This window comes from Thermobia domestica, chromosome 1 (assembly GCF_964235325.1).
Source record: "Thermobia domestica chromosome 1, izTheDome1.hap1.1, whole genome shotgun sequence".
Taxonomy (NCBI): Eukaryota; Metazoa; Arthropoda; class Insecta; order Zygentoma; family Lepismatidae; genus Thermobia; species Thermobia domestica.
Genome location: NC_137454.1, coordinates 96148034 through 96169759, shown reverse-complemented (window position 1 = coordinate 96169759; position 21726 = coordinate 96148034). Strand labels below are relative to the sequence as shown.

The 21726-nt window shown below is 36.9% G+C and overlaps 1 protein-coding gene across 2 annotated transcripts in view; it reads right to left on the bottom strand.

The window, feature by feature from the left end:
* The window catches only part of LOC145687461 (uncharacterized), a 61441-nt gene extending 42972 nt beyond the window's left edge, over positions 1 to 18469 (bottom strand). Inside the window, exons 1-4 of one of the 2 annotated variants that reach the window (XM_081760917.1) lie at positions 18047 to 18469; positions 9082 to 9270; positions 3656 to 3850; positions 684 to 1257 (exon numbers count right to left, since the gene is read on the bottom strand). In XM_081760917.1, the coding sequence (XP_081617043.1) occupies positions 684 to 1257; positions 3656 to 3850; positions 9082 to 9267 (955 nt within the window). In that variant the 5' untranslated portion in view covers positions 9268 to 9270; positions 18047 to 18469. Of the gene's footprint in view, positions 1 to 683; positions 1258 to 3655; positions 3851 to 9081; positions 9282 to 18046 lie in introns of both variants that reach the window. The other variant, XM_081760915.1, reaches the window with a different exon arrangement.
* Positions 18470 to 21726: the final 3257 nt, after the last annotated feature.

Sequence of the window (21726 nt, the reverse complement as noted above, 5' to 3'; positions counted from 1 at the left end):
TTTGTGACTTTACATCAAGTGTGTGCTGACGTACTTGAAGATTATGTTCGAGGAGAAAATAAAGGTAAGAAAAATAATTTGTTTATTGATTTTAAATGCCATAAATTTGATTCAATTAGTGGTCATTTGCTTTTCATTTAATTATTACCATTATGTGGGAAGTTCAAAATGAAATTTACTTCGAAAAAAATGACTGAAAACATCCATTTTTTTTCTTTCTTTTTTTCAACGATCCGCGTAATGTCCAACCTGCATTTTAACACCGCGATCTTAGTATTAAAAAATAATTAAAAAAAAAAAAAAAAGCGGACATTACGCGAGCGTATACGGTACCTAGTATTACAAATTCGTTCTCATCTTTAGAGTTTCTTTTTAAATATGCAAGTTGAAACATTAAATGCATTTTGGTGTTTCGAAAAGTGTAGAAAATTTAATGTGAAAAGAAGTATGAATCTGATTTTATCAGCTAATAATGTACTTAGAATATTCTCGGCCGAATTTTAATAGTCTTTAAAGTGTTACTTCTCTACGAGTTTAAGATTACATATAATGCTAAGAGCAAATTGTTACAAAATTGAAATTATATCCAACACTTTTCAGGAACACAAAACCAACGTACTACATTGTAATTTCCACTGTGCAAAAGTGAACGTCACAATACTTCTTAAGTTCCTAGTACTTACTAATTTCTCCTGTTCGCAACAGATCACTTGATCCTTGTTGGCTTAAGGATTCTTGAAACGAGTTGTATGAATCTTCATCAAACTCTTCTTCATGTTTTTCAAACGAATCTTCAGGCTCAATATACTCTGGAACTTCAACTTTTATGGGTACTGGTATTATCTCCTGTTCTGTTTCATTATCTGTTGCTGCTTGTGAATCTTCTGCTTCAATATCTGTTGCTTGTGAATTTTCTGTTTCAATATCTGTTGGTTTTTGTTTTTCGTGACTTAGTGTTGGTGTGGAGTTTGCACTATTTTTTAGAAGAGACTGAGGCTCCCTGGAGTTTGAACTAGTTTTTAAGAGAGACTGAAAATCTTTAGACTTTGCATTATTTTTTAAAAGAGACTGAGGCTCCTTAGAGTTTGCACTCTTTCTTAAAAGAGACTGAGGCTCCTTAGAACTTTTTCCGAAATTGTCCCTTGGTTCATCCAACTTTCGCCGCTTACTGAAAGGTGATTTTGGTTCTATTTCATGTTCTTTATGTGTTGAAGAGAAGCTACGCTTAGACACAAAATTTCCACTGTCAGTTTCACACTATAAAGAAAAGAATTTTAATTACTAAGAAAGCAGTGTAATGCAGCATTACTAATCTCTTACATTAAAAACGTTACAATACTTCCATTAGTTACAGGGTTGCCCGAAGATAGGTATAGAGTACCGTACTGACCATATGATTTATATGTTTTTACTAACATCTTTTACTAACATCGGAAGAGCTGAAGCAAATAAACCCATAAAGTAGAATGTTATACTTGATCAATGCAGGGGTGTATACCTACTTTTGGGCTGCCCTGTATATCAAATTTTTCTTAATCTTATAATTGTGTTCGATATTGTATTAGTCAATTTACGAGTCCCTTCATAAAAATAAAATTGAATCTATATAGAAATATTGGTTACATTTTATTAATAAGCAGAATATTTATACACATATAATCGACTGGTAGATGGATCAGGTATATAGATTTTCAATATATGCTCATAAATTAATAACTAATCAATATACTCCTTTAAGTCAATTTCTAGGCGATGCTGACATCCAAACATGTGGTACAATAAGACTTCCATTGTGCATATACTTGATACAACTGAATTCTTCTTATAATATTAATTAAAAGATTTCCATATCTTATACTTAATAAAAGCTCAGTCTTTTTGAGTGAGTTTTGAGAAAATTGAATGCAAGCAGCTTTCGTTTATGCATGCCGAAGTAATGGCCCAATAAACTATCGAAATAAACACGGAATTTTAAAATGAACTGAATAATGGTTTTAGATTATAACACAAGATGGAAGGAAATTCTGAATCCTCTTGCTTTAAATAGAGGAAAACTCTCATCTTTCATCAATATATACGACAGTCTTATCAATTGTTTACTTTAAATGATGTTATATTGACAGTAATACCACCTTCTCTCAAGGCCACCCAGAAAGCTCATGTGGTTCGATACCTGTTAAGCTGTGGATCCATGTCCCACATAGCTCAAGCATTTAAACTGATTTTAAACTCCAAACCAACCAACATTTTAAGGTGTCTTACACACAAAGCTGTTACAAACAGCATCTTTTTATTTTTTGTTATATTGAATGCCTTGCAGCCATGTCTGACTATTCAGATTGCTAAAACAATCGCAGTGTATTCGCGAAACGTATGGAAATAAGTAAGGCAAATTGTAACGAATACAAAACAAAAAAACTCTGCCGCAGAGTATAATGCTAATTAAAATATATAATTACTATTATTAAAAGAAATAATACGAGACTGATAGTTTAAGATTGGTTGGGTGATTTGATGGTTAGTGAGACGTGACTCTATAAACACCGTGAGAGGGCTCAGCAACCTCAATTTAATTGCTGTCTTAACGAAACATACCAACGAAGTGTAAAACGTGATTCCTCACATCAAAATAAAAACATATGGAACGGTGCAGAAAAAGTGTATAGTTTCAAAACTAGGGGCTTCGAAAAATAATCGAAAAATTATGTTGCAATACGTGTTATTTCGAACATGAGAAACCGTATAGTATAAAGGAAATCACGCATACAACATCCAAAAATGCATTTCAATAGTGTGCAATAGACGCGCAAGGAATTCACCACAGGGGATGATTCCCAGATATACTCTCAACAGAATACTCATATATGCTCTTGACTTTAATGCGTGTCCAAGTATATAAAAGGTAAGCGTTGATAACACTGAATACGAAATGCGTCCGTGGGAAATCTGGAATATTAGAGATAGCCAGCTTCACGATTTCTCGTGCTTGGAATTTAACATGAGCTGCGATGTATTATTTCAAGATATATTTCATGCTGTTTACACTTATCAGCTTGAAAGAGTACATCGCAGCACGTGTTTTTCTGAATACAAAGAATCATGGAACTGGCAGTCCCTAACACTCCCAATTTCCCGCAAACGCATTTTGTAGTCACTGTTATCAACGCTTATCTTTTATTTATTGTGGACAAAAATTTAAGTCAAGAACATATGTGAAAATTCTGTTGGAAGCAAGTCTCGGAATTATTCCCTGTGGGGAATCCATCGCACACCCACTTCACATTGCTGAAATATGCATTCTTTGGATGAGTATAACTAGCTTTTTTTACGCTAATATGGATAGCCATTCCATATTACCTCGTGTTCGAAATACCGCATGTCACATTCTATGTGTTTCACGCTTTTAGACGGTTCTATCTATGAGACTATGCACTTATCCCCATAGACGTACATGAATTTCTATTCTTTCTTATTTTAATGGAGCGATCACTTCTTATAGTTTGTACGTATAGTTCATTAACACCCTGTAATGACAAAACGAATAATTTCTATTATAATAGCACGTAAAAAGTAATTTTTCTTTTTGTCAAGTTTGTATACACATATAAATTAGTGACAAGTTCGATAAATTATATATGGCTTTCACTTTACGTACCTCTTTACCTTCCAGGGTTTTGTTTAGACCTCCTGCTAATCCTTGAATTTCCAATAGCTCAGCAGTCAGGAAAAGAGAAGATACCTGGTCTTCAGCTACACTTACTTCACCTTGATACATGAAGTTTACTAAGGTACACAAATCCTGATATTTCACATTTTTGAATATAATTATTGGATGCTGGCATGGATTCTCCTACAAACAGTGCGACAAAAGAAAATAAGTTAGTAGTGATTCTTTCCACTAAAGTTTAATGATTACTTAATTAAAACATCATTTTATACGAGGGTCACTACGAAAGTTTTGAGATACGCATTAATTGTGGCACAGAATTTGAATTCCAACAGTTGCGTTCGGTAGTGATATCTAGAACGACGAAGCGAAGCAAGTTTCCACTCGCCTCGCTTATCGGCGTGGCCGTATCGCCTTCACTTGTTTGTTGATGTGAGCAGTACTCAGCTGTCTAGAATGGAGCTCGAAAGGGAACAGCAGAAGCGCATACGTGTGGAATGGTGTGAAGAAATGCTTGCAAGATTTGATGGAGGGAATTCTTGACGCGTCTCTGACATTGTTACTAGTGATGATACATGGATCTATTAATTTGACTCTGAAAATAAACGCCATTCTACAGTTTGGATCTTTCCAGACGAAAATCCACCCACGAAAGTGAAGCTCCTTAGTGTGGGGAAGAAGATGGTCGCAACTTTCTTCTCCAAATCTGGCCATGTTGCAACTGTTCCACTTGAAGAACAAAGGACTGTTACTTCTCAGTGGTACACCACTGTTTGCCTAAAAAAGTGTTCCAGAAGCTTCGGGAACGGCGTCCAAGAACTGGATTACGTGAGATCCTGCTTCATCATGACAACGCCTCCGCACTCACGGCCAACATCACAATTCAGTATTTAGAATCTACGGAGGTCAAACTTATGACTCATCCGCCGTATAGCCATGACCTGGCCCTGTGTGATTTTTTTCTGTTCCCCAGGATCAAAGATCGCATGCGTGGGAAGAGATTTTGCAGCCGTGAAGAAGCTGTAGCGGTTTACGAGAATGAACTTTCAACACTTGAAGAAAAAGACTGGCAGCACTGCTTCCAAAAGTGGTTTTCGAGGATGCAAAAGTGTGTACAGTGTAATGGTGAATACTTTGAGAAAATGTAACTGTTAAATTGATTTTAAGTATGTAAATTACTTCACATCTCAAAACTTTCGTAGTGACCCTCATATTTACAAAGAACTAAGTCTGAAAGTAGAATTCACAGCTATCATAAAAATTTGCACTCAAACATTTTCTGTTTCATTCAGCGACAGCCATTTAAATCACACTTAGCTAGCTATGAATACTCATTATACTCTTGAAGTGCGCAGATTCTTTTTCTTCGCTGACACACAATTATATCATCCTTTGACATGACAAGAAAATCCACTAACCTTCACGCGCCACATATAAGAAAACTCTAGAAACATACGAGGGGGACCCCCCCCAAAAAAACGGGAATTGTGCTGGAGTGGGGGAACCCATTGTTGTACCAGTTGTCCGTTACGACCACGCCACCTGCGTCAGTGTGCGAAGTTGTGTCGCTGTGAGTGCATCGGTTCGCTCTTGAGAGTTTGTTTAATAAAACAACTTTTTCCAGTTCGGCGAAAACGTAATGGCAGATTATCGAGAGCAACGGGTGGCTGTGAAATTTTGTTTCCTGTTGGGGAAATCGGCCGCGGAAACTACTGTAATGCTGAAGACTATTTATGGGGATGCTGCCCTAAGTAAAACCAGAGTATACGAGTGGTTTGCACGTTTTAAAAATGAAGAAATGTCAATTGAAGACCAACCCCGTTCAGGACGTCCCTCAACGGCAAGAACTGACGAAATCGTCGAAAAAAATCAATGCCCTCGTCCGTGAAGACCGTCGCCGAACCATTGATCAACTCTGTGAGATATCTGAAATATCGTGGAGTTCAATTCAGAGGATTTTATCAGAAGATTTGCACATGAGAAGGGTTGCAGCCAAATTTGTCCCTCGCCTTCTCACAGACGAGCAAAAGGAGCGTCGACTTGAGGCATGTGTTGAACTTCAAAATCAGCTCAAAGAGGACCCTGACTTTTTTTTGCCAAGGTGATTACTGGTGATGAATCGTGGTGCTATGGCTACGACCCCGAATCAAAGCAGCAATCAAGCCAGTGGAAGACAAGTGGTTCTCCTCGTCCCAAGAAAGCTCGCCAAGTGAAGTCACACATCAAGACAATGCTCATTTGTTTCTTTGATTGCAGAGATGTTGTGCATGCGGAGTTCGTTCCCCCGGGTAAAACTGTTAACCAGGGGTCTTACTTGGAGGTTTTGAAAAGATTGAGAGAGAGTATCCGGAAGAAAAGGGCAGATCTTTGGTGTACAGGCAAATGGTTCTTCCATCATGACAACGCTCCGGTCCACACCGCCCTCTCCGTAAAGCAGTTTTTGACCCAAAACGGCATGACGCCGATTGTGCACCTACCTACTCACCGGATCTAGCACCCTGTGATTTCTTTTTGTTCCCCAGACTAACGTGACATGAAAGAAAAGCGTTTTGCCACTGTGGAGGAGGTAAAACAAAAATCGCTGGAGGTCATAAAGAAGATCCCGATAAGTGATTTTCAAAACTGTTTTGAACAATGGAAGGATCGTTTGCAGAAATGCGTTGCGGTCCATGGACAATACTTTGAAGGTGATGAAAATTTGGTGTAAAAATATTAAGAAATAAAGAAGTTATGACGAATTTCCCGTTTTTTTTTTGGGGGAGGGGCCCCCCCTCGTATATTTTTCGTAATTTTGTAGCCCTGTATATGTATTCAAACATCCTCTGCATGTCAGAAACTAGCGATGGAAAATGCGCAAGACTTCAATTATAGATTCGTTAATTCTTACCATAATTATAGAGCACTTATTTTAAAAACGAAACTAGTATTTCGTAAGAACTCAGATACCTTTTTTTAATTGGAAATTACCAGGATTATAACTGAGGATTATATAAGAGAAGATATATTCCTATCTTCTCTTAAAAGAATAACTTTCACTCTCGAATATGATCTACAAAATTTCAATCCATTGACTAACTCTCAAAAAATTGGATCCTCTGATTTCTACGTGACAACTACATAACAAAGAGAATGAAAAATTCTAAAAGGTAAATCACTATAAATAAATACAGATAGTGCCTGAGTTATGGAAATTCGACATACAAAAGAAATTTCCGGTATGAATATGAATGGTACTTACATCTGAAATAAGAAGTAGTGTTAAATTTCTCCATTCTATTTTGATAACATCTAGTGAGTGAGGCATTAATTAACTATTGTTGAACTATTATCAATTGTTATTATTATTAATTTATTTATTTTTCAACCCCTGGCGTTGCAAGAATATAAGCTTCTGTATCCAATTTATAAAACATATTACTTAGGCCTAATTGAGTTTTTGAATTGCATTATTATTAAACAGTATTTTCTCGTACATTTTCACACTTGTTTGCAACAAATATAAGGCTATGATAAAAATTCAACTTACGCAAAGAGCCCCACAATGATATATTTAAGTAAGTCGAGGCGCAGTGTCATGATATATCACGAATTAAACTTTTTAACCCTTTTGTTTTAAAATTCCCTTTAGTTAAATCACTTAATGCTACCTAATTTTTAATTCCATTTTCTCTTTGCAAAATTAACAGCGTATAGTTCACTAACAAAATTACCCTGGGAAAAAGATCTACTAATACTCTTTTCCAAATGTGAGTGTTAAAAGGTGAAAGTGTTATTTTGTAAATACGACTCACCATAGGCCGTTGTGGTGGAAGAACATATTTTGTTCAAACATTTGCAAATAGTTTTCTAAACTCTATGTTATTAGTTGTATACTTCTGTATATAGTTTTCTACGAGGAATGGCTAAAAAATAAAGGACTGGCAACCCTATCAGTAATGCAGTGGGGAGCGCATGCGCGCAAAGCAACCTTGAGTCTTCGAAACCAGATTATATACATGAGCTGCCGCTCTCGGTCGGATTTAGTCTGTGAGCAGCGATTGAAGAGTGAGATGTGCAATCGTCGAGGAGGATGATTTAGATTTCTGGGCTTTCGGCATCTAAGGACATTTTGCCCTTCACGTTTCGAGGGATGACGTCCGTCGGCGAAGACACAATCCGTGGAAAGGGAAGGAAGAAAGGAAGCGGAACTTACAAAAACTTCACGCAGCACCAGAAAGACTGCTGGAAGCATTTTCACTGACACAATGAAACGCTTGGAAGCAGAACCGGACTTGTTAATGAAAATCTTCACTGGTGACGAGACGTAAATCTTTCAGTATAATCCTGAAACGAAAAGGCAATTAATGCACTGGAAAACTCCCTCATCACCGCGAATGAACACGGTACGCAAGAGAAAATCAACGGTCCCCTACTAATTGAATGGGTACCGTCAGGTCAGACAGTGAATAAACAATATTATCACCAAATTTTGAGGAAGCCAGGAGAACGCGTGAAAACAAAGGACCCTCTTGTGGAAAAACAATGAATGGATTGTGCATCACGATAATGTTTTTTCTTTTCATACTGCTTTAACCGTTAAGCAGTTTCTGGCAGCTAAGAGGATTCCAGCGTTGGAACGCCCATCTTATTTCCCGGACTTGGTACCGAGCGATTTCTCTTTTTCCAAAAGTGAAATCCGCTCCCAAGGGAACTTATTTTCAGACAGTGGAAGAAGTGAAGAAAGAAATGGTAGCGGTTCTCAAGACAGTGACACTTGAAGATTTCCACAACTTCTTCCAATACTGGAAACTTAAATGCAAACGTGTATGCGCAGAGGGAAGGGGGTATATTCAAAGGGATTACCTCTAATTTGTAAGTTTGTCACAATAAACTGTACTTTTGGCACCAGTTCCGTTATTTTTTTTTAGCCAGACCTTGTATATTCTGTTAGTGGCATTAAAAATTCAATATTTAAGAATAGATGTCTTTAAGTGAAGATGTGTAAGAATCTACTTCCAATAAAAAAAAAAAATAGTAAATCAGAGTTTTCTGGATTCTGTCTTCTAATACAGGACTGTTATAAAGTTCATGCTATAAAACAGATGCTTGTAACTTTCTTTTATATATAAAATAATGATATTGCAGTGAGATACATTTTAAATTGTGCAATGATCTGTAAATTTTTGGTCGGCAAGAACTACAACAGCCCTGTATTTCAAGGAAATCCTCTTCGAAGATGAATTTGCATAAAACTAGGAAAATTACTTTCGAAGACCCCACGGAGGGTTAAATAAGAAGCAATAATCATTTTTCGATACAAAGCCAGTGTTAATTATTATTATTATTATTATAGCAAGCAGCACTTACGAAAATTTCTTGTTCGACGAATGCTTCAATTTTGAAACTATCCAAAAGGATTGAGTACATTCACTAACCTTGAATAATTCTCTGAAATACGAACTGCACGCAGATAGAAGCATTTTATGAGCATGGATTCGCTTTCCTTCACAACTGAGTGTTACATCTACAAGATCCTCTTCATTTCGCAAAGTATCAAATGCTGATGTGATGTGCTGGAAATAATGATTCCATCGCAAAGAGAAACGTTGACTCGAGCCCATTATCTGAAATTAATCTAAAAAGACATTTAAAAAATAAAAATTCACCCCAGAAAATGTTTTTTTTTATATATATAACTAACTTTATATATAAGACAGTGTGATCTACTTATATGTTCCTCAAAAATTAACAAAAAAGTCACTAAATGCGTAACACTTACAGATATTTTACTTCTCTCTCTCTCTCTCTTCCTTTTTCGCAACGGTATTAACAGTTCTCTTATGCTCCACAAATACTTGACATAAAGGTTGGCACATTCCTTATTACAAAATCCTAGATAGCAAATCCAAAAATCTGAACTTAAAGTCTTTCTTAATCCCTCAAGTTTACATGCACAAAAATGAATTTTCCTATATTCTCTCACATAGAGTAACGTACATCGTGTATAAGACGAATGAGTCATCTTCATATGGATGTTATTACCAAACAAATATGAACAAAGTTCTTCTACTAAGTTTCGCGACTGTTGGTATAAAAACGAAATACAAAGACAGAATAAAGTAATCACATGCTATTATTACACCTCTTTCGATGCAAGTAGTGGCACGCGTGTAGAGCTGTAAGATCCCCTCCTGGAAGCCTTGTTGAGTGACCTTATTCAGTTCACTGGTAACAGCTTGATGGTTATCAAAATGGAGTCAAACCTTAACCTATGCCCTTTCAGCTTGGATCTGACTCTGTGGAACAGAGAGAAGACTGTTGAGGCTGGTCGGAAGAATATGAGGGTCGTTGGTGCAGGCAACTTGCTTCTTGGCCAAGAACTTGCTCAGCAAGAATTATGTTAAGAAAAGGTACGTTCACGAATGAGAAGCCAGTCATAAGAAACAAGAATATGTACTCTCACATGTCAAAGTTTCTTCATGAACTCATACATAACATCTTCGTAAAATTTTGCAGTGACTGTGTGACCCTCAGGTATGAATTCTTTGTGAACTACACTTCTCCAGTCGAAGAACACCAACAACATCGTCTTCATGCGTGACTTCTGAACGTGCATTCTTTGACGACTACGGAGAGCCTTTGCCAACTCAACCTGCTGACAGGTGCTTCCTCCTTATTCTCCGTGCTACTATTTGCATCGACAGAGGAGGAATCTACCTGGAATAACAACATGTGTTTACGGTTATTCCGAATTTTTATTTTATCTTTAGGTCACCAGTTTCAAAACTTACTAGGCGACTGTGTAATCAACATGTAGATAACAGTCACAGGAAACCACAAAAACGGATATTTGCTGAGAGAAGTTCATATTAGTATGAGGTCAAACATGCAAATTATAAACTGCTAAGAATCTACAATTCATTGACAAGGAACATGAGTGCACGAACGGAGGAAAATTTTAACTTATATATAATGCCTACATAACTTTGAACATATACAGTAAATAAATTGATATCAGGGCCACGGTGGCTCAGTGGTAGAGCGTTCACCTCTGGTGCTTGGGGTCCCTGGTTCAATCCCAACTCGTGCCAAGTTAACTTTGTGGTGGACAAACACCGTGTGTGTGGTTTTCCTCAGAGTTCTCCCGTTTCCTACCACTTTCTTCATTCTACCATTTCATCCATTTCTCATCATAACCGTCTCCTTTAGTCTAGCCGGCATAATCGTGGGACGTAAAACTCAAAGATTTCATTTCATTTTTTTAAATTGATATCAACACGGTATAATTTTGTAAATTTACACGGTTTCGAGATAAATATCTAGGTAAAAATGCATATAATATATACGTACGTATACTAGCTGAAAAGCCCGATTTTCGCACGGGGAGAATAGGTTTATGGGAAATATTTGAATCCTTTTCCGCTTATAATACGAGGGGAGGAGGGGGCTGGAAAATTCATGAAATCACCAAGAAAAAAATAAAAATTGAAACTTATCATTGTAGTTATTAGAAAGGTCATTTATTGTAAACCTCCCGTCCCGTATATGATCATTTTATCATTTTTATTTCCTTTGTTATAGGTTCTGTAAGAAGATATGGCGGAGGATCTAGGAAAATTAGAGAAGAATGAGCTTCGCAGCGTCATCAAGTTTTTTGCGCTGGAAGACAAACCCTCTATGGAAATTCATAAAACTTTGCAGGATGCTTTGGGGGAACACGCTTCTGGATATACAACAGTAGTGAAGTGGGTGAGGCATTTTAAGACTGGTCGTCGTGAGAGTGAAAATGAACCTCGCTCAGGCAGGCCTTCAAAGTGCAGTGACCACGGAAAACATCGACAAAGTGCATGACATAATCATGGAGGATAGGCGTATATCGATCAAAAACATTACTGCGTGTGTGGGTGTCATAATAGCAGAATATTTGGACATGTGGAAGGTCAGTGACAAATGGATCCCAAAATGTTTGAATGCTGACCAGAAGAGAACATGGGTGCACATGTCACACGAAATTTTGCAGAAGTTTCAAAACCCTGTTGAGTTCTTGCGCAGTATGCTGACAGAAGATGAAACATGTCTGCACTACTATGATCCAGAGACTAAATAGCAATCCATGGAGTGGCGCCACAGTAGATCTCCTCGACCGAACCTAAAGATCAGCTGGGAAGGTGCTTGCATCGGTGTTTTGGGATAAGGACGGTGTCATCCTTATCAAATATCTTAAAAAGGGTGAAACCATCAATGCTGGGGTTTATTTCAACTGTTTGATTGAGCTAAAGGAGGAGGCTCTGAAGAAAAAACGTCGGGCAAAAGTGAGTAGTGGTGTTCAGTTTCTCCAGGAGAATGCACCCTCCCACAAGGCTCATCAAACCATGCAATTGCTGGTGGATCTGGGCTTCACCTGTGTACTTTACCCACCCTATTCACCTGATCTGGCCCCCTCCGACTATCGCCTCTTCCCACATCTCAATAAACATTTCAAAGGCAAACATTTTCCACGCGATGAGGCACTCATTTCGGAGGTGGAGGGCTGGTTTGCACAGCAGGACAAAACCTTCTATTTGCAAGGGTTAGAAATGTTGCAACATAGTTGTGAAAAGTGTACTGAACTTCGGGGGGAATACGTTGAATAATGTATTAAAATGGTTCTTCCAGGTAAATTTCTTCTTAGTGACTTCATGAACTTTCCAGCCTCCCGTCGTATTTATTTCAATAAAAGTGTAATCATAAAAATACCGAAGATATTCTATTTGTGGCATAAATATTAAAATACCCTTCCCCACAGAATAAGCCTTTAATCAAATTGATATGAATAAGCCTTTAATCAAATTGATATTGAAGTGGGTCCTATCTATCTTTCAAAAATCATTTCAAACGGGCCAGACTTTTGCCCGTCCCGAAAACTATAAATTCGACACAAATTTTAGTTATTTATCACAGTTTATTTTTTACCTACTCCCTCCCCCCCGTTCCCATGGGGATGACTTGGATTTTAACAGCACTGGGGGTTTCACTATTCATTTCAGCGACCCCTAAAACTATGGATTGCACACTAACAGTCGTTTTGCATTATTTTTAAATGTCACTCCTTCCAACTCACACCCATTGGGGTATTTCATCTCTACAGTATTTTTCCCAGAACAACATGAACATCATTTGTCTACCATGTTTGGTTAAAATTGCCCCAGAGGTTTAGGAGTCAGGCGGAATATACATTTATACATATACATCCAAATATATATATAGATAGATAGATATGCGAGCAACGTCTTCGGTGTTGCCCCTGTATATTCCCAACTCAGCTGACATGCTTGTTTATGCCTAAATTTGTGGTTAAATGTAATCGCGATTGTAACCTAATAGCAAGACGAAACCAACTATGGATTCGATACTAATCTCAAGTCATATGAGACATTTTGTTTTTCACTCCTTCTCACTTTCATACCGATGGAGGCTGAACTTGGACTTTAACGCGGAGTGTAATTATTAATCTCAGCAACATCGACAACTACAAATTCGATATCAATATCGGTCGTTTTCGATTAATTTTATATGTACATTCTTCCACCACCCTTTGGGGTGCTAATGGGGTTGAAATTTGACGTAAATAGTATAGCAGGGTGTCTACTAAAATTCCAAAATGAAATTTCATGACCTTTTCTTTTTCTAACCATAAAATTTAGTAACATTTTCAGGAGCAAATTTGGGTGCGAATTTAGCCGAATTTTTATGTTTGCGTTAGAAGTGTACTTTGCTTGCGATTTGGTAGCGTCTCAAGCCAACCACAGACATTTTTGGTGGTGAATTTTGACGTTTTATAAAACAAAATTTTCCGATCAATTACTTATATTTTACAGATGAAAAAAATCGTGACCCAAAAGCTAAATTTCTTGACTTTCATGATCATTTTCTGATTTCGTGACTTATTCATGATTTTCGTGACAGATAGACACCGTGTATAGGAATGTTATCAATGAACTTAAGGACTCTGATATCGGTAATTTTCAATTATTTTTATCTTACCATTCCCCCCCCCCCTCTCTCTTTTAGGAGTACTTATGGGGTGCTGAATTTGATTTAAACGGCATGAGAAGTGTCATTGTTCATCTCAGCGATTCCAAAGACTACGGATTCGACAGTTATCGTTCATTCTTGTACGCACCCCTCCTCCCCCATAGGTGTGCAAGGAGAGTCTTACCCTCACTGAAACCTGGGTTTAAAGGTCAACGGAATTGCCACCACTCAACTTAGGAAACCGAAAACTATGGCCTCGACACTAATATCAGTCTTTACATATCATTTTTATGTTTGCTAATTCCATTCACCCCTAAGACCTACTACAGGATGAACTTGGACTTACTGCCACCAATTAGGTTAGCGACGCTGGAAAGAAATGATTCGACACTAATATCGGCCGTTTTTGATAATTTTTATATGTCTTCACTTTCGGAATTTTTTAGGTCTTTCGCTTTCCTCTCCCTAAGAGTGACAGGGGTCTTATCCCAACTCATAGTTCACCTTGGATTTAAGGGAAAACAAAGCTGTCACCAAACAACTTAGTGACCTCAAAAACTATCCACTGGACGATAATATCGGTCGTTTTTGATCATTTTATGCCTTCTCCTCCCATCCTCCTAGGAGTGCTAAGGTGTCTCGTCCCAATTCGGAGCAGACCTTGAACTTCAAGGGCAACAAAATTGTCATAATCGAAAAGTATGGATTCAACACTAATATCAGTCATTTTCAATTATTTCTATACGTCGCCATCCCTTCCCTCTCTTTGGAGTACTAATTGAAGCTAAATTCGGATTTAAATGGCATCGGAAATCTCACTGTTCATCTCAGCGACTCCCAAAAACTAGGGATACGACACTAACATCGGCCGTTTTCGATCATTCTTGAATGTACTTCCTTCCCACTAGGTGTGCAAGGGGAGGCCTTACCCTCACTGGGGCTGAACTTGGACTTAAACAAAACATCGAAACTGTCACTAGTCAGCTCATAGATCCCGTAAACTACGGATTTCACTAATATTGGTCGTTTCCGATCATATTTATGTCTTTCTCTCCTCATTTCCCCTAGGTGTGCCGCCTATATATATATATCGATTTAAAAGCAATTTTACACGCGGAATACAATTAAGCTACGGAAGTGACTTGTACCTGCAACAGTAAAATATATTTGGGGACTCACGCTGCAATGATATGTGTGAGCACAAAGCAATCGGGGTTTTAGTTTGCGATAGTAGGCATAATAGTTTTAATTGATTCCACCATGTTTTGCATTGCGTTACACTCCGCAATTTTCTAACAAGCTGGTACGGAATGAAAGTCGTTGGTCAATTTGCACAGGGTACAGAAGTTTATTTTATGCTTACAAGCAGAATGCTACTAGTATGAAACCATGACAAGTGCTACTGAAACTCGTATCATTGCCAAAACCTACTCGTTTTCAGTGCCCTCGCTTATGTGTATACTCACCTTCGCTGAAGCAACTGCTCCCTTCGGACGCATCTCCTCGCTAGCGCTAGGACACCCAGCCCTACTCGGTTAGACAGCATTCGTGCTTTTTAGTGGCCATCTAGCACAAGTTGTTTTGTGCTTCTTGCACTGCAGTTTTTATGCATACATCCAGACGCCGTATTTATACGCAAATCGTAAAATAATCGTAATTTTTCAATTACTAATGATGGCCCCCTTGAATTTTAACTATGCCATGTGAAATATTTTCATGTCCAGCGCAAGTCATTTGGTAAACATTAAGAAGGAAATTAGTGAAAAAAATCTTCAAGTTTTAGGTCCCACTATTACGCCGGTTAGGCTAAAAGAGATGGTGATGATGAGAGATGAGCGAAATGAAGAAAGTGGGAGGAAACGGGAGAACCCCGAGAAAACCCACGAGCACGGTATTTATCTACCACAAAGTCCACACGGCGCGAAATTAGTGAAAGGATTCCAATTTTTGAACAATTATTGCCCAAGTAAACCTGCATGCAAAAATATGAAAATGTACTAAACTAAGTTAGATTAGGTTCGGTCAGATGTTCCTATTGTTTTCTGGGGTTAACTTCCTAAGTTTTAGGTCCCACTATTACGCCGGTTAGGCTAAAAGAAATGGTGATGATGAGAGATGAGCGAAATGAAGAAAGTGGGAGGAAACGGGAGAACCCCGAGAAAACCCACGAGCACGGTATTTATCTACCACAAAGTCCACACGGCGCGAAATTAGTGAAAGGATTCCAATTTTTGAACAATTATTGCCCAAGTAAACCTGCATGCAAAAATATCAATATGTACTAAACTAAGTTAGATTAGGTTCGGTCAGATGTTCCTATTGTTTTCTGGGGTTAAGTTCCAAAGTTGGTCGTCCGTTTCTAGCAACATTTCGAAAATTTACCGGAAAGAAATAAAAAATTTGCTTGTTTGTGTGCTTGATAATGTATAAGGAGAGTGAGTGTTGTGTTTATTTTCTTACATAAACGGTTCTAAACATGGAACCATTTGGAAAGCGGAGGGAACTACTGGCACAAGGTTACATCATGGTAGGATTTTCGGAATGTAATGAGCATTAGTTTTGTACACATGGCTAGTGATAATCAGGAAAATTATTAAAGTAAGTAACAGTCATGGCTTAATAAGTCTAAAAATAGATTGTAGAAAATGCAGGAAGCAAATAACTAAAGAAACGTAGAAAAAGTTATACTTGTCAATGTAACGATAACATAACAAACATGGCGGCGAGGTTGAAGAACACAGGTTCCCATTCCCATTTAGCTGTAATAAAGACAGAAAACAATGTGCCCTGCGGGGCTCTAACCAGGGTGGATTGATTTAAATCAGTCTGATTTAAATCACGATATAAATCAAGATTTAAATCACTTGATTTTTTAAATAAAAATCGTTGATTTAAATCGAATTCCGAAATAAATTAATTTAAAGTGAAAATAAGTAAAATCTCGTTTTTGTTCCGTGTTTTCGATTATGGAAGTTAATAATCATAATACAATGAGACTCAAATGTACAGTATACTATGAAATCAAGTGTCATGCAGAGGATAATTAGGGGAAATCCAGTTCTGAGCAGGTAACGGAGCAAATCCTGCTTTCTTCTTCTCGTAACATTGGGTTTGGGTTTTAAAATCGTTAACTATTCCAACGGGGAAATCACCATCGACATTTAACACGAAAATTCTTTTTTGTGCTTGTCTGTTTGTTTGTTCCCAGATAATAGGGCGTATTTAGAGGGGTCCTATCCCCTCTCCAACTTTTTTTTTTTTTTTTAATTTTATAACTTTAGGCGAAATTTATGTATTTCATACTGCAAGCTAGTTCTGAGTTTTTAAAAATAGGCCCCTGCCAAATATCAGTAACTCTTGTGATAAAATGCGTCATTTTGATAAACGTTGCTGTTCTTTTTCCTTAATGCTTAACCTTTTAAATTATATCACCTATTTTTAGGTGATAGGGTAGAGTCTTCATTATTCAGTTAGAAAAGTACCTATAAAGTTTTTACTTAGTTTTCTTCAAGACTGAAGGCTTTAGGAACACGTTACATATGCCTTCACGCCTTTCTGCGTTGAGGCATAGTGTGTGATGACGTCATAAATTTAAAGAGATATTTTTTGTTATGCGTATTACAGTGAAACCTCTACTAACGGACACCTCTCTAAAGCGGACACCTCCCGTAAAGGACATATTTTATAATCCCCAAACACTGTAGTAGGAAAAAACATTGGCAAACCTCTCTAAAGCGGACACTCTCTAGTACGGACACGGACAGTCTTTTCTGTCTTTTATAGAAGAAGCTGGACGCTCATACTTTTAGGGATTATTCATTGAATATCTACGAACTTAGAAAGGGGGTAACAAACCCACTTTCATTTACTTATCCACTGATACGAAAATAAAAAAGAACGTACCTATTTGCCCTTGTACTTTATATGCTATAGCGCATTACATTATATGCAACAATGCTTTTGGTCTGCATCATGATATAAATTTAAAAATATTTAACATTTTTCGAATCGAAATCAACAAAATTTATTCTAGAAAGTAAAAATAGAATGTTAAGCACATATAATGAAGACAACGCAGTGATTTAATTTGGTAACGTATAAATATATAATATGAAGTATCCTTGCGCACGGAAGACAGGGGGTTCTCATGTATACTATTACCTTTTGTAAAATTGGTGCGGCGATTCAGCGGTTAGTTCGTACATTATTGTGGAATGTGAAGTAGATGTAATTTATTTCCATCGAGATATGCATCTCACTGATAAGAGCACAACATATTTTAATTACTTATGTACTGCCCTATTAAAATATTATTAAAAAATTCTTTTGTATATTTTGAAAATATGTGGAACCCTATTCCCAATCGGCACCAAAATAACCACTTACCTCAGTACTCCTTGGTTTTATGTCTTCTTGCCAGAAATTCCTTAGGAAATTGACAAATACAGTTATTACGTGGACAAAATTAAATATCTGTCTTCGTCACCTTATACGTTTTACATGCAAATTTGAGACTATATAACCTGAATGCGGCGATATAGCACTTCACCGGAAACCCAAACAAACGATTAGTTTTCTTGGTAATGATATTTTAAAAATATCTCTTCCTGCTTCCTGTCAAACACTCTTTCTCCAACCTTATCAACAGTGATTCCAACCAATTTAATTAAAAGTTCCTTTGTGCCAATCTAAATTTTCCCTTATTACTTAAAAGAATCTGACGCACCGATAAGTCTATAAACCTATACGAAGTTTTATTGTACGTTCATAAAAATAAACCACAAGCGCAAATATTAATTGCGTTATTAACTACCATACCACTGGAATTACAACTTTAGATTCCACAACTTACAAAAATTGTTTCATTTGTTTGTATATAAATATAGATGCCTTTTGCTCTCAAAAGCAAAATTCTGATCTGGTTTTTCCCTCGAATGCAAAATTTATTTTGAATTTGCATCACTGCTTCTAACACTGTTGCCAACAGGGCCTTCACAGTCTTCCAAAAAGGTTGACACAAAAACTTGCTGATCGAGAGATGAAATTACTCTATTTGTAAAATTCCTTGTCTATAATCACTATTCTATAACGGTTTGCGTCAACGCAACGCAAGATCTACTTCCTATTTTTAATAGCAGTTGCAATGTTTTTGCAGCGTTTACGTTGATTCACCACAATTTTGCCAAAGTTGGCATGGAGTATTACTATATGCTGTTACAGAAATAGATCTCTTGCTTAAAACCTCATAAGATATGCAAATTAAACCTTTCATGAATATTTTCCTGTTCAAGAATAACAATATTTATGATTTAATCATACTTTGTTCGCTAATATATATATATATATATATATATATATATATATATATATATATATATATATATATATATATATATATATATATATATATATATATATATATATATATATTAGTTGTATGTATGCTTAAACGTGATTTTCTTTTACAAAAACTTAATAATTAATTACTAAAATTTATTAATTATGCGTTTTCATTGTTTGTAATCAATTACTGAAAATTAATAAAACAAAAGTATGGGACTTTTTACTCATTTCTCTTTGTCGGGAAATAACTGTTTATGCTAGCACCATAACAAATATCTAATTATAATTAGATGAAGACGAAAATGTGAATTGCGAGTACTCGTGAATTACATTGCAAGAACAACCATTCTGTTTTATGTGTCTTTTTTGTCCAAATAATTTATTTTTTCTTGTACATTGCATATTTTATAGACCCTATACATTTGTCTTTTTAATGATATGATACCATCACTTTCAGTTATAGATATGAATTTCAAAACAAGGATGATTAAGTTCTGACGCAATATACGATTGTAAGTCAGAAGTTATCCGTAATGAAGCTATAACTTTTCTTACATTGTTCATACTGAACTCTGTCCTCCTTCAATTTATTGTTATGCTGTTGTGGTCATGCTATGAAAGTTTGATCCTGATTCCTCAATTTCTCTTCGTTTTGTTGCAGACAGATCGTGGTGCTCCATTAAAAGTTTCCACCAAAGAGGAACAAAGCGCAGTGATCCGACCACCGAATCCTATTTTTATCAGATTTACCAACGTGCAGTTTTATTCACTTATTCTAAGAAATTAGAAATAGGTCTTTAAATAATGTCCGTCCTAAATTAAGAAAAGAAATAAACATTCCAAGGCTACCGTTTATCTTGATAAACGACGTAAAATCGTAGAAAACGACAGCAATTGTGGCATTTCTTATGTTTGCGTCTTTGCAAGAAACAAGTAGAAGGTGTATGTAGATACCAGTTTTAAAGGATGATAAAGATGAAACTTTTTTTCTTGTTTACTTTTAGCTTGTTTATCAATATAAAATAATTTTCCATACAATAGTTATTCTCTTTTTAAATATTGCACACCACATCTGATCCAGGACGGACTTCTGGGGGACGGTGAGTTGTAATACTGCTACTTAGAGCTACTTTTAAGAGCTCCAAACCCTGGAATGGGTTTTATTTATATATAAAACTAGGAATGCAATGTACATACCCGATTGCAATGAAATGAGCTGAGCGAGCTTAAACTACGTAATCAGGAAGCGTTTTTCGGTGATTACTCCTCGATGGTACATCGGATTTTTGATTTCGACCTATGTTGTCACTCAGCACGACATACTCTATCAGCGTGCTAAGTTTGGTTGAGATCGGCCAAACGGTCTAGGAGGAGTTCGCGGACAACCAAACGGCTAACCCGAGTATAAGAGCTTCGCTTCGCTCAGCTCAACTAGGAATGCAATGGATATACCCGATTGCAATGAAATGAGCTGAGCGAGCTTAAACTACGTAATCATGACTTTTTCCCCATGTTAAGTCTATGCAAGCGTTTTTCGGTGATTATTCCTCGATGGTACTGTAGTGCCCTTAGTAATTGTGTTATTTTATAATGGTAATATTTTTAAGTAGTATTGTTAACTCTCTTTTGTAAGATCTGGCAACATTGATACTTCCGCTTCTGTGGAGGGAAGACGAGCGGGTGATTTCCGCTGTACTACGAAGAAAGAGATTGTGTACCGCATGGCTTCTCGACATCTGTAAAAATGAAGCCTAAAATTATAGTTAATCTAGGCCTCTCATAGCCATCCTCCTTTTATTAGTAATCAACAGTTTTGACAGAGCAACATTGAGTGTAAGTGAAGCTTTACGGTTACTTTTTCATCATAATTTTGGTGTGCAATTTCCAAGAGGAATTTATAAAGAAGAGCAAGTGGTCTCCCACGTGTTTTGTTACAGCTACAAGTTTTTGTCTGTCAGTGTGTGCCTCTCCATTAATTATATTTCAAGTTTCTGTGTTCATCCTAGTGACATTCTCCATTTAATACGATAATGGCAATTTTCGTGAAGTTTTTCTTAGTTGTGATAATGTATGAAATCATAAAGAAGCACTAAAAACTTCTGTGGGAACCCGCCCCATGCACGCTCTGTCCGGTATCATATCAGTGAAGGAAGCAATGTATTCAACCTCTAGCACAGAATCATCAAGAGTCCAGATCTTTACAAGGATTGTAACGAATCAGCAATGTACCTTCCCAGGAAGTAACTTGGTTTCCACGTACAAACGACTTAAATGCTGATTCCCATTCATATATTTGTTACAACACTACTTCCTTGAACTTAAACATGTACTTCAACAAAATGTGGCTTCTTTACATTCTAGTGTACTTGTTACTGTACCAAGTATTGGATTCTATAGCTGCTTATGGCATCTTAGTAGCAAGTAGCATGTTTATTCCAGACTAATATCCTTTCATATGTGTTGTTGTGAACCAGTGCAGTTTCTTAAGTGAGCAGTATTAGTCTATTAACAAGCAGCTTGTCGAGTGGTGCAGGATTTATGCCAAACGCATATTCAGTTGGAATAATTTAGAGGCATTTTAGTGGTCCATAGCCCAGGTGAATGAGCAGCATGAAGAATCCACCCGTTATTTTCGCCGCCGCTCGCTCAGTGTTTAGTCGAGCGACAATGCAGTTCTGGGACATGTTATCTTACACCATAATACATTTTTCTGGAATTTTCAT